Raw genomic sequence first — 18,062 nt, 5'->3', positions numbered from 1 at the left:
CCAAGATTTATGAGATTAGGTTTCTAGAAATGAGGTTTCTCACTGATTGATTTTAATGACAATCTTCTTTTAAATTTATTTGTGGAAGTTTAATCTGCAAACATTTATCATAAATAAGTCAAAGTTTGGTGGGGTAAAATATTGCTGCCTGGACACCTATTTAGCAACATCTTGTTTTAAGGATCTAAATCTCTATATATGGGTTTCAAAGTTCCATGTAGCTAATTTTTCTTTCTGACACATGTTGAGGTTTTTTCACAGTCTCTCAGCTGTGATTTTTAACTTAGCTGCCAATAGAGATTTCTTCAGTGAAATGTCTTCTAGTGCTATCTGATGCTTGCAGAAGATAATAATAAGTGTATAATTCTTTATCCTCCTGAAGACTAATATGGGCAGGTATTGAATTTTTTCATTGAAAAAGAAATTCCAGAGCTCACCAGTTACATAAGAATATGCATACTCAAAAAATTGCAAGCAGCATTTTATACATCTGAGTTTCCAAAGTTTTCCTCAGTGTGACCTGCCTGTTAATGAAGATATTGTTTTGCAGACTTCCTCCTTTCCTATTTGGAATTATGCACTCACAACATTTGCTTACATGGAAAACTAATATTAAGAAAATGATCGTGTATTTTTAGCAGTCTTTTAATACAACTTGAGTCTGATCCAAAACCCGGTGCAGCTAATGGGAGTTTTTCCGTTGACTTCAATGGTCTTTGGATCAGACCTCAAGTATTTCATCTTGTTTAAAAGTAGATAATCAAACTGTCTGCTGTTGGTTTTCATTTCATCTTCTATTCACATCTATGTAATTTCCCTCTGTTTGAAACAAGGAAGGCCAGCAACACGTGACTAGCTAGCTGTCCACAGACTACCAGTTAGTGTTTTATGGACTAATGTAAAGGAACACTCAAGAAAGACAAGGTCATTGCAGCTAAGCTAAATTCATTCTTTGCATTGGTCTTCACTGCAGCGGATGTGAGGGAAATTCCCATACCAGAGTCATTCTTTCTATGTGACAAATCTGAGGAACTGTCCCAGATGGAGGTATTGATAAAGGAGTTTTTGGAATATTGATAAATTAAACAATAAGTCACCAGGACCAGATGGTATTCATCCAAGAGTTCTGCGGGAACTTAGATACAAAATTGCAGAACTACTAACTGTGGTATATAACCTATCATTTAAATCAGCCTCTGTACCAGGTGACTGAAGGTTGACTAAAGTAATGTCGATTTTTGAAAAAGGCTCTAGAGGCGATCTTGGCAATTACATGACGGTAAGACTAACTTCAGTACCAGGCAAATTTGTTGAAACTATAGTAAAGCACAGAATTATCAAACACATAGATGAACATGGTATGTTGGGGAAGAGTCAACACAGCTTTTGTAAAGGGAAATCATACCTCACCAATCTATTAGAATTCTTTGCGGATATCAACAAGCATATGGACAATGGTGATTCAGTGGATATAGTGAACTTCGATTTTCAGAAAGCCTTTGACAAGATCCCACACACAACGGTTCTTAAGCAAAGTAAACCGTCATGGTATAAGAGGGAAGTTGTTCCCATGGATAACTAACTGGTTAAAAAAGATAGGAAACAAAGGGTAGAATAGATGGTCAGTTTCAGAATGGATAGAGGTAAATAGTGGGGTCCCCCAAGGATCTACACTAGGACCTGTGCTGTTCAACATATTCATAAATGACCTGGAAAAGGGGGTAAACAGTGAGGTGGCAAAGTTTGCAGAGATACAAAATTACTCAAGATAGCTAAGTCCAAAGCTGAATGTGAGGATGTACAAAGGGATCTCACAAAACTGGGTAACTGGGCAACAAAATGGCAGATAAAATTCAGTCTTTATAAGTGCAAAATAATGTACATAGGAAAAAATGATCCCAACTATACTTACCAAATGATGGGGTCCAAATTAGCTGTTACCACTCAAGAAAGAGATTTCAGAGTCATTGTGGATAGTTCTCTGAAAACATCTGCTCAATGTGCAGTGGCAGTCAAAAAAAGCTAACAATGTTAGGAATCATTATCTATCCCTTTCCTAATAAGACAGAAAATATCACAATGTCACTATGTAAATCCATAGTACACTCACACCTTGAATACAGCATGCTGTTCTGATCACCTTACCTCAAAAAAGATATTAGAATTGGAAAAAGTACAGAAAGGGCAACACGTTAGAAGTCTACAAAATCATGAATGGTGTGGAGAAAGTGAATAATGAAGTGTTATTTAACCCTTCATATAACACAAGAACCATGGGTCATGCAAATAAATTAATAGGCAACAGATTTAAAACAAACATAAGGAAGTATTACACACAAGACACAGTCAACCTGTGGAACTCATTGCCAGGAGATGTTGTGAAGGCCAAAAGTATAACTGAATTAAAAAATGAATTAGATAAGTTCATGGAGGATGGGTCCATCAATGGCTATTAGCCAAGATGGTCAGGGATGCTACGCAATGCTCTGGGTGTCCCTAGACCTCTGACTATCAGAAGCTGGGACTGGATGACAAAGGAGATAATTGCCCTGTTCTATTCATTCCTTATGACGCATCTGGCACCAGCCACTGTCAAAAGACAGGTTACTGGTCTAGATGGACCATTGCTCTGACCCAGTATGGCCGTTCTTATGTTACTTGAGAGTTGGTTCCATATTCCTCTAAATTCTAATTTCAAGGATTGCTATTTCATTTTAGAAAGCAAGAGTAAAATTCTTAATTCTCAAAACAGGTTCAAAAAAAGTTTTTTTGGTTTTTTTGGTTTTTTGGCTGAACATGGTTTTTGTTATTTAGTAAGCACTGCTCAGCCGATACAGTTTACCAGAATAACACCTTCAAAACAGAGATATGATTTAATAAAACAAGTTTTCCAGCCATATAAACACAAATCCTTTAAATTATCACCTGCTTTTTAGTAGATTATCTGTGTACCGGAAGAAGCTTAATCTGTTCTCCATCTTGCTGTTGTCTAGGATGCAGTACTGTTCTGTTGTATCACCATCTAACGTTTCATCACTAAAGATTCATTACATTGCATTAGCATAGAATGAAAAACAACATGATATATGGAAATATGACAACAATTTCTAGGAAAAGGCATGTATTTTAGAAATGAGTACCCTTTGTCCGTATCCAATCTGAAATGACTGTAGCAGATGGGAATAGAACAAACAAGTATGTTTTCTCAGTATCCACTTAGAAGAGAACATTGCAGTTTGATTACTTTATACTTTTATTCAAAATAGTTCACCATATCCCTCATTATCATTTTAAAAGATGAACTGGAAAGCTGTTCAGGAAGCAAATAATATGTTTAAGATATCACTACAAAATCAGAATGTTTTCCTAGACTTGAACATTTCAGATAAATACATTTCAAAATAGAACACTTTTTTTTTAAAGTTCTTCTTTCACTGATAGTCCTCACAAGTTCTGAATTCAATATATCGTGGTTCTCCTGCAGTAGCTGGTGATAGGTCAAATTCTGAAATGATGTGTGAAGTGGCTTAAGTTAGACCTTTAAAATGTTAGACTCCTTTAGACCTACGTACACCCATTTTGCCAACGTATAAGGGGATCTATGTAGGTGTGACTAACACACTAAGGAGCTGAAAAAGTATCAGAAGCCACAGGTTTCATACAGTGGGAGATGTTTGTGTTTAGTGAAGAGAGAAGTACCACACCGAATGTTCTATGATGGCAGAATAATTGTTGGGTTTTCTTGCACCTTTTACCTACATTTGACACTACATTCATTTAGGATCTTGAAGTGAAGTGATGTGCTGTTGCTTCTGAAGCTATTGCCAGTAATCCAAGAAGTGGATGAAAGTTGTAGAAATTTTGCGCTTGACGGACCTGATTCTCCTCTCACATCAGTTTAAATCAGAAGCAACTCCACTGGAGGAATAAACAAATTCCCTGTGCAATAAGTATAGCATTTTTCAGCCTCTGGGAAAGGGCGTAAGTTCTGAGCTTACACCTAAATCCAAGTCATTCCCATGGCATTTTATTTTTCAGCTTCTGTACCTGGCTAGAGGGTTTTCTAAGTTGTAGGGCAGAATGTGAGCTATAGAGTAAAATCCAGTGCAAAGTGGTTTTTCCTTAGTCGATCAAACCAATTTAAAATTTAGTGATAATTCAGAAATACCCATTTCCTTTGTTCATACTGCTTCAATTCACTCCTGCTTTTTAAACCAATGTCTGTAAGTATAATTGCTCACTTATCTTTAACTCCTGTGGACTATAGTTGAGATTTTCAAAGTAGATTAATTTTAATGGAAGACTCTCTAAATCCCCTAGATTGCTTTTAAAAATCTCAACCTACATATGTCAATATCTGATAACAGTAGGCCATATTCAGGATTGCAATACATATTTGTAACTCATTCACTTTCATGGAAGTTGTATACATGTAACTAGGACAGAGTCTGATTGACCCACAAGCATTTTTATTTGTGTATTACCAATACTTTAGTTTCCCTTCCTTGTTATTGTACATCTTAAAAATATATATATCTGCATCATTAAATGCATGGATATTTGCCAGTGTGCCATGTTGGCTTAGATAGTACAGTTTTACAACTGTTCATATTGTTCACAAAATGAGACTTTCCCCTACAATTAATTAACCTCAGGCTTCATCAAAAAGACACTTTAAAAACGAAAGCTCATATCAAACACCCTAATTGACTTGGCTTTCCTATCCTTGTATCTACATACAATACATTGTATGTATTTTTTAAATATTGTTGATACAGTGTGCAGCCTAGAACTGCACTAACCATTGTTAATGCATGGCTACGATTTTCTGGTTGAAATAAGAAAATTAGGCCTGATTCTTCTCTCACTTTTACCAGAATTACACTGGTGAAATGTACACGTATTTCAATGGAGCTACCCCTGACTGACACCAGGAATAGCCTCTACATTTTTTTCCCAATCTGAATAATCATCCTAAAGATTTTAAAAGCGAATATAATAAAATTAATTATCCATAAACTATTTTGAAATATTTGCAGCTTAAGAAGAATGTTTTGAGTTAAAAAGCAATAACCATTTTCATATATAATATTATTTTTCATTTCTAAAGGAGAGGTAACTGATCCCTGCATATTCTTCTCTGTCTGAAACTGATTATCTGGCTTCTACCACATAGAAAAGATAATGGTATAAGAGCTCCCTCTATGGGTGTTATATTAAATGTCTTAGTTATTCACAAAGACAGCCATAGTCGATGTATTTATTATCAGTGCTTCATAAATCTGTTTAGTTCAATTTATGTTAATGGGTGTATTTGCCTGATTTTTTTAAAGAAGATATAAAGGAAAGAAAATAATTAAAGTATTCAATGCCCAAAGCATAAAAATACACAATGTGGCAGATTACTTTTAAAACCTGAAAAAATACAGAACTTGAACTACTGGAATTACCTGAATAAACCACTGACAGAAATATGTTTTACATAGAGCAAACTACAGAATGTGAAATTGTTCTTAATAGGCAATATCAAACACACACTAAATTTGTCTGCTAACATGTCAAAGTATTAGTTTCTGAGAAATTAAATAAGCAGAAACTCAGAATAATCTCCATATAGACAGAAGCATGAAAATCTTGCAATGAATTCAAGGTTATGAACGCAAGAATCATGAAAATTAGCATGTCGGATTTTTCTCTCTCTTTTGCAACCACATTTTAGTACTCCTAAATACGAGGTTCTCAAACTCTGCATCGTGCATACCACATATTAAGAATGTCTATGGACCAACTCTCCTCCTGCTCATGACTATATAACATCCCTGTGACAAGTACAGCAGTGGCATGCAGGAGAAATTAGGAAAAAGCATTTAATGCATTTTTTGCTAACTTTCAGTGTGATTTAGCAAAGGGAAATGAGGAGATTTAAAAAGATACATGACCAGCTCCAAGGATCACCACCAAGGTTTCTGAGGACAACCAATGTTATACAGACCACAGTTTGGAAAGTATGTTCTGAACAGTACTTTACATTACCATCAGATTTTCTTTCATATCGCTATTAGTTATTGTGCAGCAAGCCTTAGTGTAGTTAAATCCACTAATAGTTGTCCCAGATATAGTGAAACTTCATTTATAATGGAGTCAGAGCTGACTTAAAGTCCTGAGTTTTTTCCTTGTATCTCAAGTGGAATTTCACTTTACATATTATATAGATCCATACATAAATGCTTGCACCAATTTTACACATATGTACAATGCTAGACAAAAATTAGACGTTTTAATTTTATTTAATCTGAGATATCTAAATCAATATCAGTTATAAACTGTCACACCGATTTACCTTGGGGGATGATCCTTTTAAGAATTTTAATTGCATTTAAACATTTTTTTTTAAAATCACGCTAGGTGACACAGTGCTGACAACGACTGACTAGTCAGTATAGCCAAGAAACCAGTCATGCTCAGCATCAGGTCTTCTAATCATGGATAAATCCTGGGCCCACTCTTTGCTAACATGACTTGTCCTTGTCTATACTGCCCAGTCACCATCATGGCAACTAATGGAATTGTTTAAGCCTTATTTTAAGATTTTTAGATTGTTAAAAGAAATCTAAGAAAGATAGGTGCCTGACTCCAATTGAAATTCAGTACAATTTTGGTGTATAATTCCCTTACGCTCCTTTGAAAATCGGAGTCTAAATTTCCTCTTGAAGAGGCTCTGACAAAGTTCACCCCTGTGCAGAGGGCCAGCACAAGGCCTATATATTATTTAAACCACAATTAAGTTTCCTAAACAAGTTTAGACAGGTATTAAGTTGTGCACATACCTTGTGCTGATCCTCTTGGTGAATTTCACCCCGTTTGGACTAACCATTACCATCTGCTCTAGCATATTTACCCCTCAACTCACTCCTTCTCAAAAAACAGAGAACAAATAAGCTTTGAGTGTGTCCTGAAAACAGACTAGGCTCTATCAAACCAAGGTAGTTCCACAAATTACTCCCTCCAGTCCCCTAGGTGTAGATTCCACTGTACTAATCCCTTGGAATGGAGCAATGATCACCTACCATGTTTTTAAGTGCTGTGTTCCCATGAGTTTATCTGTACCCTCTCCTCATCTGCTTTGGCTGGGTAAACAAATTGCCACTGACCCATGAGGGCAGGAGTTAGGAAGAATTCCTGGCTCCCAGCTGTGTTGCAGTAGCTCATAGAAAGGAGCAAAGAGGAGCTGTTTTGTTTTTTTGATTGGTTTGTCTTACTGGGGAAGATTCTGCCACTACTCCTATGGCAAAAAGATGCTAAAATTGGCCTTCTTCTACTGTATAACTCCACTAACAACGGCTTTTCAATAGTAATATCCATTGAACTATAAGAGACGTTTCCTTGGATATTAAAATGGCCTTCAAGGAGAAAATAGCCAAGCAGGAAGCTGAAAAGTTGGTGGCTAACATTTATGAGGTGATAGTTTAAATTTATAAGACTATTGTTACCATTTAAGTAAAGACCAGTTTACTATATTTTCCACTGATACAACTGTATAATACATTTTACACCTATATTTAGTTGTTAAACATCTCTTAAATGATCAGTATGTGTAAGTTACATTATGTACCTATCCACTCTTACAGCATATATTTTTATAGTGTGTGTAAGGGGAAAATCAGAGGCTTGACCTCCTGGCATGGACAAAAAAAATTGCTGAGAGAAGCCAAACCATGCTGACTACATTGAAGAGAGTTTTTAAGTACAATACAAAGGATGAATCATGAAACTGGGTTACAGTAAAACCATCAGTGATAGTAAAGAACATTTAGTACAAGTTGGAATCTGTGGGTCAAACTCTGCCCTCTGGTCTGTGGCTTCCACTGAAGTAAATGGGAGTGACAAATGCACTTGAGAGCAGACTTTGGCTGAAAACAAGTGGAATCCTTTCAGAGACACTATATAAAAGAGCATTACAGTAATTGATCAACAGATCAGCGTGAAACTGAGTCAAAAGGGGGTCACAGTGTGAGATAATTAGGCGTTACTGTAGAAACGGGGCCAAATTCTGTTCTTGGATGTCACGGCTAGTACTCTGGACTTTTATGGGTGTAAATGAAAGCAGAATTTGGCCTTTGGTCTAACTACAGATGATAAATATTGTTCAAAGGACAGGTTTGGGTCAGAAACTACCCTCCAATCATTTCTCTATATGTTGTGGCTCTTTTCTGAATAAGGTTGATTTTTTTTTTTTGGACTACTCAGGCACTTAAGCATTTATCAGAGCAAAAAACATCCCTTACGACTTCTGTAATTGCTTTTTCTAACTCCTGTTGTAGCTTGTGGACGTGCCAAAAGTCACTTAGATGTGGTACTGGAGTTAGCTGAAGAGTGTCCTTTCTTGTCAGTAATTATTTAAATAGTCATATGCACAATTTTTAACTTCTAGCCTTATCAGAGTTATCAGTAAGACCAGTTTTAAGGGTGGTTATTCAACATCTCCCCCTCTCAGAAACCTGACACTATATGAGAAATGTACCATTTTCTCATCCCATCTCCAGTTCCTCATCTTTTTTTTTTTTAGTGACAGCTATGAAGAAAGTGACAGACACTGATTATTGTAAGTATAGTGTCCATAGCAACTGTGACCTAAATATTTTTTTTAGATACAGTCCTCCTCTTACTCATTTTACACTTTCTAACACTTGGAATGAAACAGACAGAAGACCTGAATGGCAATCATCTATTTCATCTAAACCTGCTGCAGTGAAAAGGATCATCTCATACTCTTGCCATCTCATGGTTGTGTTCAGTTTGGAAAGTCTGCTGACCCTGCAAAGTGCAGTTGTGACTCTGCAACAACATATGTGAGGCCACCACACAGAGATAAATTGTGCCATTATGCTGACATTGGGGGTTTGACCCCAAACCCACTGAAGTTGATATGGGTCTTTCAATTGATTTCAATGGACTTTGAGGCACTGTGACACTTTTCTTCCACATCGACAACTAGAGGAGCTTGAACTGGAGGAATGTGCAAACTGCACCACACCTAAGGAGGATACAGCATGCTCTCTTCCAGGTGCATAGGGTCATGGACTGTCTGTTTTGGAATGTGTAAAAGAGTTAGGTTTTTCTCCCAGACAGTGGGAGACCTTGGCCAAGCCCAGTTATCTACACTGACTGGCTTATGTTCAGGCCCCAGTTTCTCAGTCCTTGCAAGCAGAACCTCATCCTTTGCAGGCTTTTCTTACGTCTCTTCTGATGGGGGATCAAAAAGAAAACAAATGTTCCAACACACCCATGAATGGTTCTTCACAGAGCCAACTCAAAGGGAAAAAGGCAAAGTCAGCAGTGCCTTCTTACTTCAGGGCTGTCTGTGTAGTGGTTTTCTAGGAATCCTTCTGGCTGGGGAGTTGAAGCAGGCTCACTCTGTCATGTTTACCCTGGGAGTTCCCTGCACTCCCCAGAGGGCTGGGTGTGGAAATCTCCTGGATGGCAGTCCACCCTGTGGCTTTAGGAGTCACTCTGGCTGTTTTCTGTTCAGGGTGATCTCTCCCTGCAGCTGACTGTCATTTCCTCGCTTTTAGAGGTCTCCTCCATACCATACGTGATTGACAGGGCTGGAGAGACGGGGCTAGCCCCACACACAAAGCCTCTCTGGTGCCTTCCTCAACTCTGAGGGATCTATAAACCCTGTCACAGGGTGGCTCAAAGGACATGAACAGGGAGCAGCCTGTGTGCAGTCAGAAAAGTACAAAGACTGCAGTTGTGGGAGGTAAAATAAGGAAAATCTCCTAGCGCCCGATCCCCATCCTATCTTTGCACATTCATGCAAAGGCCAGGCACAGTCCTGCCCACAGTGTTGAATTGTCAGTATTCCATGCAGTATTACACATGAGAATGTAGATGGCATAAAAGAAAATGAGAGGACTACTGTCTAAACTAAAAGACGGGACAAATCAGGACAGTGAAAGTCTCTGGACAATTTAAATAAATACCAGTTGACTATTATTAAACATGTTTATCAAAGGGAAAAAACAGCTATCTGAGAATGACCCAAGGTACAGGAATAAAAAAATGTTGCAAAGTCAGAAACTCTGCTGTGCTACATTTCAGATTTATGTAAATTGGATTAGATGACTCAGAAGGTCTTTCCATTCAACTTACTTAGACTGTTTTCTGCAGTAAAGCTTATAAGAATCAGATGGTGCTCTGAAGTTCTCATTGTCACTTCAAGTCCACTCCTGAAATTGCACCTTGCACAGAATTTTGAAGTCACTGAGAGTTCTACATTCAGAGCAACTATAAATTTAGAGCCAATGCTGATCTCATTTACACTGGTATAAATCAGGAGTAACCATTTACTTCAATGGAGCTGCTCCTCATTTAAACCAGAGTAAAGAAGATCAGCATCTGACCCATATGTTTTATCTAGTCTAAATTTGGGCAACTCCAGAATGTGATCATCTCAGCAATCCTTCTCAGCATCTGCCAACTAAAAACGGTAATGCTGTTAAATTTAACAATAGTATGGCAATCATTATACTAGGGAAAGAGAAGAGTACATTTCAAATTACTTAAGGTTTATAGGTCATATGGTTGCAAGTCACCTAATATCTAGTTTTTCTTTCATTTTTAAACATTGTGAACCTTCATAACTGCAGGGGATTTTAAGGTTTAGATGTTTTTAGGATACTGCAGTGGTGGATGCTATCTGGATATTATCGTGAGGAGTGCATTGGATAGATTGTAAAATACTGTAATATATGTAGTAGAATCAGTGTCTGAAGAAGCCATTATTAAGTGCATTTTTTAAAATTAAAAATTAATAGTTCCCTCACCGTGTTTTTTTCATATGTGTTCCCATAGTGCTGTCGGACTCCTTCTAAGCAGTGCCTTCTGCTCTAATTAGCAATCAGTCTTCCTATCGATTGAGCATTATTGAAACCTTCTGCACATGGCTCTGTTGTTTGAAAAGAATGTGAAGCTAGAACAAGTATTTATTTCTAATAAATATATGTGGTCATTCACAGTCATAGAATGTTTTTTAAGTGAATTGATTAAGAATTAAATCTGAGGTCACCAGTGAATTTTTCAGGGAAGTATGTGGATTTAAGCTGTTCATAAATACTTTCAGAGTTACTGAGAAGTTATAGCCAGCATCTGAAAAGACAAGACATTTGATCTTTAGGATACTGAGGATGGAGAAGTGGGGGACGTTTGTGTCCGCATAGCCTCACTCAGCATCAATACCAAGAGGCAGTAAATACTGTACAGTATATGGCAGAGGTCCCCATGCTGTGGGGCGTACCCCCCTAGGGGAGTGCATAGGAACATTTGGGGGGGTGCAGCAAGGCCCGGACCTCGGGGGGGGGAGTGCCCCCCAGCCCCATTCTTTCCCAAGCTCTGTTCTGACCCCGCTCCCCAGCCATGGCCTCAGCACCCAGGTCCTGGCTTCCTGCCCTCAGCCCCGACCGTAGCCCCCCAACCGTGGCCCTGCTCCCGAACCCAGCCCCAGTGTGGAGGGTGGGGGCACGCAGGGTAAAATGTTTGGGGACCACTGGTATATAGCATGATTTCTGAGGAAATATACCCTTCCCATTGAAAGCAGAAACCATAATATATAAAAGGCAGAAGTGAGCGAGCAGAAATGTAGGTACTATATTGTACCAGAGGGATAAGAAGGCAACTGGGATAATGAAGACTATTTCCCTGTATATGAGATGGACTTGATCCTGAGAAGAGAATAAACCACAATCATTTTATTACTTATGCCAGCAGTTCCCAGGCATTTTCTGAGGGACCCCACCTTGCAATGGATTAGTAGATGGGAGGTGTCTTCCTGTGTCCACTGTCACCATGTTTCAGGACAGGTTATGTGTCCAATATTTGGGTCCTTTTTTACATTTTTCTTCCATTTTGGGTTCCCCCATCCCCCTTTCTAACTTTTATTCTTTATTCTTTTGTGAAGTGGCACCTACTCTTTGTGCCATACTAACCAGACGGCTAATGCTCCTTGAGGCGGGATCATCAATTGGTGATTCTGTGGGCCTGGGACACGTGCTGTTGCAAATAAACTGAGTGCTGTCCTGGCAGCTGGGGCCTAAGCTTGCAACTCTGTATGTATGAGCTATAGGAACAAGAATGGCTTTCAAGGAGTCACTTGTTGTTTTCCCCATGGTATCAAGAGTACCCTCTGTGGAATTGGGACAGATCCAGAGCCATGCAGTGTCTTTCTCCCTTGTCTTTTTCCTTTGCCTGTGCCTCCCCTGAACTAGTGAGAGACCTCGATAGCCAGGCCTGTCCCCCAGGCTGGAAAACACTTAACTCAAGCAGTGCTCAGTGCAAGATATTTCAAACCTCCATTTCTAAAAGAAATTTTGAAGGAGGAATGAAAATATTAAGACTAAACACAACAATGTGCATTATGTATTCACAAGCCTGCTTTGGGAGCTGGATTGCCTTTTAGTACTTACCAAACCTGACATATCGCAAAACAGCAAGGAAGAAAGCACATTGTGTAATTAAGTGGAAAATCTAGTTGCATGTGAAGTGGGGCAGTTTATTTAGAGGAAATTCCATGCAAATGAGGTATGTTTATCCTTCCCTGTTCTAGAGATTTAGAACTTTGAGCTTTTCCCATTTATGGAATAATTTAAATTATCCTCATTTCCCAGGAAAGGACCATATTCTGCCTGGGGATTCAAACTCTGCTCCCATCTGTAGAGATCCTATGGTTGTAACAACCTTTTTGGAGCTTGGAGGGAGGATCAGAGGTTGCAGGAGGCACCAGGCAGTCTTCCTGAGTGCATATGGGATAACATTACCAATAGTTGCATACCTCTGTAAATAGGTGCTTTAATGAAGAACTAGTTTAGTTTAACAAGCATGGAGTCCTCTTACATTGATACCCAGCATGATGTACATAAAACAATGGTCATGCTTAAAAATTTGTCTGTTGCCTTAGATAAATGACTAACACTATCTCAGGTATGCTCTTTACAAAGCACAGGGAAATTTAGAGGATTTGTCAAAAACAGATGTAATGCTATTTAGTTATCAAAATCAAAACTGGAAAGTTTGTAAATGCAGACGTGATTTTAGGAGCCAGACTCATAGCACCAAAAGTAGAAGTTACTCACAAAATCAGTACAGCATGGCCAGGTGCTGTGAAAGCCTTTTCCCAAATGTGCACACCAGACTTCAAAGGAATTTACATGTCCACATCCAAGGGTGGAATTTGTCTAAAAATGAATATGCCTCAGACTTCTTACTAAAGTATTTCGAATTACAAAAAATTGGAGACAATTCAGAGAAGAGCTATGAGAATGATTAATGGATTGGGAAATTTAGTGACTGAGCTTCTTCAGTCTATCTACTTAGTTTACCAAAGACAAGGTTAAGGGGTGACTTGGTTACAGTCTACAAGTACCTCTAAGGAGAACAAAACTTTGTTAATGGGCTCTTCATTGTAGCATACAAAGATATAACCAGATCCAGAATCCGGAAGTTGAAGCTAGACAAATTCAGACTGGAAATAAGACATCTTTTTAACAGTGAGAATAATTAACCATTGTAACAACTTACTTAGGGTGGTTATGGATTTTCCATCATTGGCAATTATTAAATCAAGAATGGATGTTTTTCTAAAAGTCATGGTCTAGTTCAAACTGTAATTAATTCAAGAAAGTCTTATGGCCTGGGTTATACAGAAGGTCAGACTAGATGATCACAATGGTTCCTTCTGGCCTTATAATCTATAAATCAATGTTAATTTGAACTGAATTTGTTCAGATCAAATCAGTGCAAACTGGTGGGCTTTAGCTTAGAAGTTTTAAGCCTGTCGACAGCAAAAACTGAAATTAACCTTTCCACCCAGCCCACAGTTTGACAAGCATCAATGACTGCTTAACCTCTTGCCATAGAGTACCCATTTGACTGGGTTAAATGAGCATCGTTTGCTGTAGGTCTCAAAACACTTCAATATTGATTGATGTTTAGAAATTATTTGAGCCTAACAGCAGAAGTAACAGAGTAGAACTGTTGCAAATCATTTATCAAGTTAGTTGCTTCAGTTCCCTTGAGAAAGAAAGCCCACAAGTCTAATTTTATTTCGACACAAGAGGCTATGTAGAATTAACAGTTTAGCTATAGGAAATTACACATCTTTAAACAATGCTGGAGCCTGGCAAATCTTTTTGTTGTTAAAACTTCATTTATAATATCCCTGCTCTAGAAATCTAGAGACACGCTATGAAATGTATCCAGCCCCATATTACTGCTGCTCAGAAATGCCTTTAGATTCACCATTTATTCAGTTAAGCAAGTGTTTATATCTGTTTTATAATCCAGTTTTCTATTTTATTTATTTTGTTTTTCTTTTGCCATTCAATAAGTCAGTAGCAAGAATATCTGAGTATGAGCCAGCTGAAATCCTAAATCCTTGAACTGAATAACCAACTGTATAATTAAAAACGTTGTTGGCAAAGGTGATTGTGAGCCCACCTTTCAAATTTGGCTGGACAAATCTTTTCTTTGGACACTCAAATGAACAGTTACGCTCATAAAATAAACATTTTTATGCCTATATGCTATTTTGAGCCTGCAAATGTGGGATTTGGATGCTAAATTGGCACACAGGTTTGAAAATTGGATCCTGTATGTGCCAAATTATTGTATCTGTGTTCTAAAGAGTAAATTAGAAATTGTGCTCAGTTTGAAATTAGTGAATGGATTTTTGTAGGCCTCGTCATTGTTTCTACTATTATTATGACAAAGATGTTACTCAAAAAGTTCCTCTTCCAAAAGCCCTATAAATCCCAGACCTCCCCACACTGCAGTGTTTGCTAATCAGATGACTAATGTTTTTTAACATAGAGAATAACAAACTGAAAAAAATTCATACAGAAGTCATGGAACTAAAAAATTGTACAGTCAACTTCACCATTCAACCACTCCAGTCTATCATATTCTATCCCCAGGCATGGTTGTGTGTTGTATTCTTAGATTGTATACTGTTAGGGGCAGGGACCTTGTCTTCATACTTTTCTGTGAAGTACTTAGCGTGCTGTTGGATCATATTTATTATGTGGTTTCATGCATTAATGCTGAAACAGTAACATCTAAGCAATAGAAAACAAGAACTTATAACCAAAGACCCTACTAGATTACAGAAATCATGTCAACATAATGGGCTTGACTGCCTGGCCCTGGATTTGTGCCTCTATGCAATACAATTGCACTAGGACTGCATGAGTCTGCCAACACCATCAAAGTTATGCTCCCACAGAGCATGTGGAGAAGGAAAGAATGCTCAGACTTTGCAGGTTACAAATTATTTTTTCTGCTTTTGTCAAAAAAAAAATATGCAGGAGGAAGTAAGTACAATACACATTAGAAAGGACTTCCCACAGGTCAGAGAAAGCTTGTGACACAATGAGTAAAACTTCCAAAGTATTAAGAATAAAACACCTCCTTGATCTTGATATGAGAGGTAAATAAGAATTTGTTATCACTGAAATTGGTTTAAATATTTGAAACACCTCATGACTAACTGGAGGTGGAGAAATCAGTTAAATTGAATGTTTTATAAAATATGTGTAAAGTTTATATGGCTAAAGACTTATTTTACATAAAATTCTCTAGAAATAACCAGTTTTCTTTAAATTTTACAGGCAAGACAGCTGAAGACTATATTAAACAATTCTATTTTAAGTACAATTTTCCTCTTTTTTGTTGCAGCCCAGAAGATGGAGAGATTCATCCTGAAATCTGTAGACTATATATCCAGTTGCAGTGTTGCTTAGAAATGTACACAACAGAGATGCTCAAGTCCATATGTCTGCTAGGATCCCTCCAGTTTCATCGGAAAGGTATTGAATTACACAAACACATCACAGACACTAACCTTCAGAACTCATCTTTTTTTTAGTTTTCCTTGGATAGACATACAGTATGTATGTCACTAAATTCCTGAATGGTCTCTACAATTGAGGGATTCATGTAAGCTATGTGACCATCATTATAAAGATGTGTTACATCAGGTGTGCCTATCTAATGTACTATTGTGATTTAAGAGCCTGAAACTGGAATAATGTGTGACCCAAAATGGAAAGTTTTAGCTCCCTGTACCAGTTATTCAGATACCACTGAACAAGAAATGCTGTACATTTGCTGGAATAAAGAAGGCAGTATGGAAAATTCTGAACATTTTTTATTCAAAAATATCAAAACATTTCATTTCAGGCTACCTTGATATTAAATTGTGACAGCCTGAGCTGCCATGATGCCTCATGGGAGTTGTAGTTCAGGTGCTTTATGCCTCCAGTCTCTTCCATAGGCTGGACTCCATCTCCCATCATGGTCATGACACTCCCATGATGCACCACAGCTGTTCAACTATAGGGTTTCATGGGAGATGAGGTTCAGCCAGAGTCCAGCCAATAGAGGAGAATGGGCACATGAGGCACCCAAACTCAACTCCCATGAGGCACAGGCAGACACTTTGATGTTGAACTGACCCAAAACTAAACATTTTTATTATGTTCAACATGCCAAAATGTTGAGATTACGGTTAACCCACCTCAAAATGAAATATTTTGTTTAGATTTTCTTGATGTTTAAAAAACAAACAAACCATTTTATTTATTTATTTATTTATTTATTTTTTTCAAAATCAAAATTTTCCTATTTAAAATTTGTTTTTCTGGAAATTGGATTTTCTGTTAAAAAACATTTAGATGGAAAATTCTTGACCAGCTCTACAGTTCAACAAGATGATGTAAGCAATGGAGCTTTTGATATTAGCATCTGGGCTGACAGGAACCCCCTCCTGCATCTCATGTGGAATTTAATAGAGGAACCACCAGAAGCATTTGTGAAGTGATCCTCACAACAGCCTCAGTTCTCACTTTACTCTAAAGTCACCTGTTCTGCATACTCTGATAAAGCAGTACTATAGTATGGCAAAAGGAAAATCTTGATATAATATTAAATATCCTCCTTGCATTAGTATTTATGTTTAGATAGATAGATTAGATAGTACCACTATACCCTAATTGCTTCCTGGCATACCCATGAGTGCTGATTTCTTGTGCAGAGGTTTACTCATATTGCTGAGTATTGTGCATATCTCTGTGCAATGAGGTCCAACTGTGTATTTTCTACACACTGACAAGCACTTACTCATGCAAATAGTCCTATTAACTTGAAAGGCATGAATGAATGTTCACAGTTGTGAACAATAGTTGCACAGTCACAAAACTAAAGGTGAACTTTAAAACTCTAACACATATAGTTAATGCTATAGTCATTTTCCATTACTAGTCCCTATTTTCAGATGCTTGTAACTTTGTCAAACATCACCCATTCAAGCTAATTTTCCAGGTTTGCTCTTTGAAGCCACAATCTCTCTCCAAAATATATTAACGTTATTTTCAAGACAAGATAGAAATTCCATCATTATTAGCATTTTAACACTAGATATTTATCATAGAATCATAGAAGATGAGGGTTGGAAGAGATCTCAGGAGGTCATCTAGTCCAACCCCCTGCTCAAAGCAGGACTAATCCCAACTAGACAAAGCCCTGGCTGGGCTTTGTCAAGCCACACATTAAAAACCTCTAAGAATGGAAATTCCACCACCTCCCTAGGTAACCCATTTCAGTGCTTCACCACCCTCCTAGTGAAAAAGTTTTTCCTAATATCCAACCTAGACCTCCCCCACTGAAACTTGAGACCATTGCTCCAAGTTCTGCCATCTACTACCACTGAAAACAGCCTACTTCCATCCTCCCTGGAACCTCCTTTCAGATAGTTAAAGTCTGCTATCAAATCCCCCCCTCATTCTTCTCTTCTGCAGACTAAACAAGCCTAGTTCCCTCAGCCTCTCCTTATGAGTCATGTGCTTCAGCCCCCTAATCATTTTTGTTGTCCTCCGCTGGGCTCTTTCCAATTTGTCCACATCCTTTCTCTAGTGGGAGGCCCAAAACCACCTCACCAGTGCCAAATAGAGGGGAATAATCATTTCCATTGATCTGCTGGCAGTGCTCCTACTAATGCAGCCCAATATGCCATT

The 18,062-nt window shown here is 38.0% G+C and overlaps 1 protein-coding gene across 2 annotated transcripts in view; it reads left to right on the top strand.

The window, feature by feature from the left end:
• The window catches only part of RGS7BP (regulator of G protein signaling 7 binding protein), a 72,546-nt gene that overhangs the window by 25,946 nt on the left and 28,538 nt on the right, over positions 1-18,062 (top strand). For both annotated transcript variants that reach the window (XM_067568557.1, XM_067568556.1), the window contains exon 3: positions 15,727-15,857. In XM_067568557.1, coding sequence (XP_067424658.1) covers positions 15,727-15,857 — 131 coding nt within the window. The remainder of the gene's footprint in view (positions 1-15,726; positions 15,858-18,062) is intronic.

Source organism: Emydura macquarii, unplaced genomic scaffold (assembly GCF_026122565.2).
Source record: "Emydura macquarii macquarii isolate MOO-44397 ecotype Brisbane River unplaced genomic scaffold, CSIRO-AGI_Emac_v2 contig_2897, whole genome shotgun sequence".
Taxonomy (NCBI): Eukaryota; Metazoa; Chordata; order Testudines; family Chelidae; genus Emydura; species Emydura macquarii.
The sequence above is the reverse complement of the archived record's forward strand: the minus strand, read 5'-3'. Positions and strand labels throughout refer to the sequence as shown.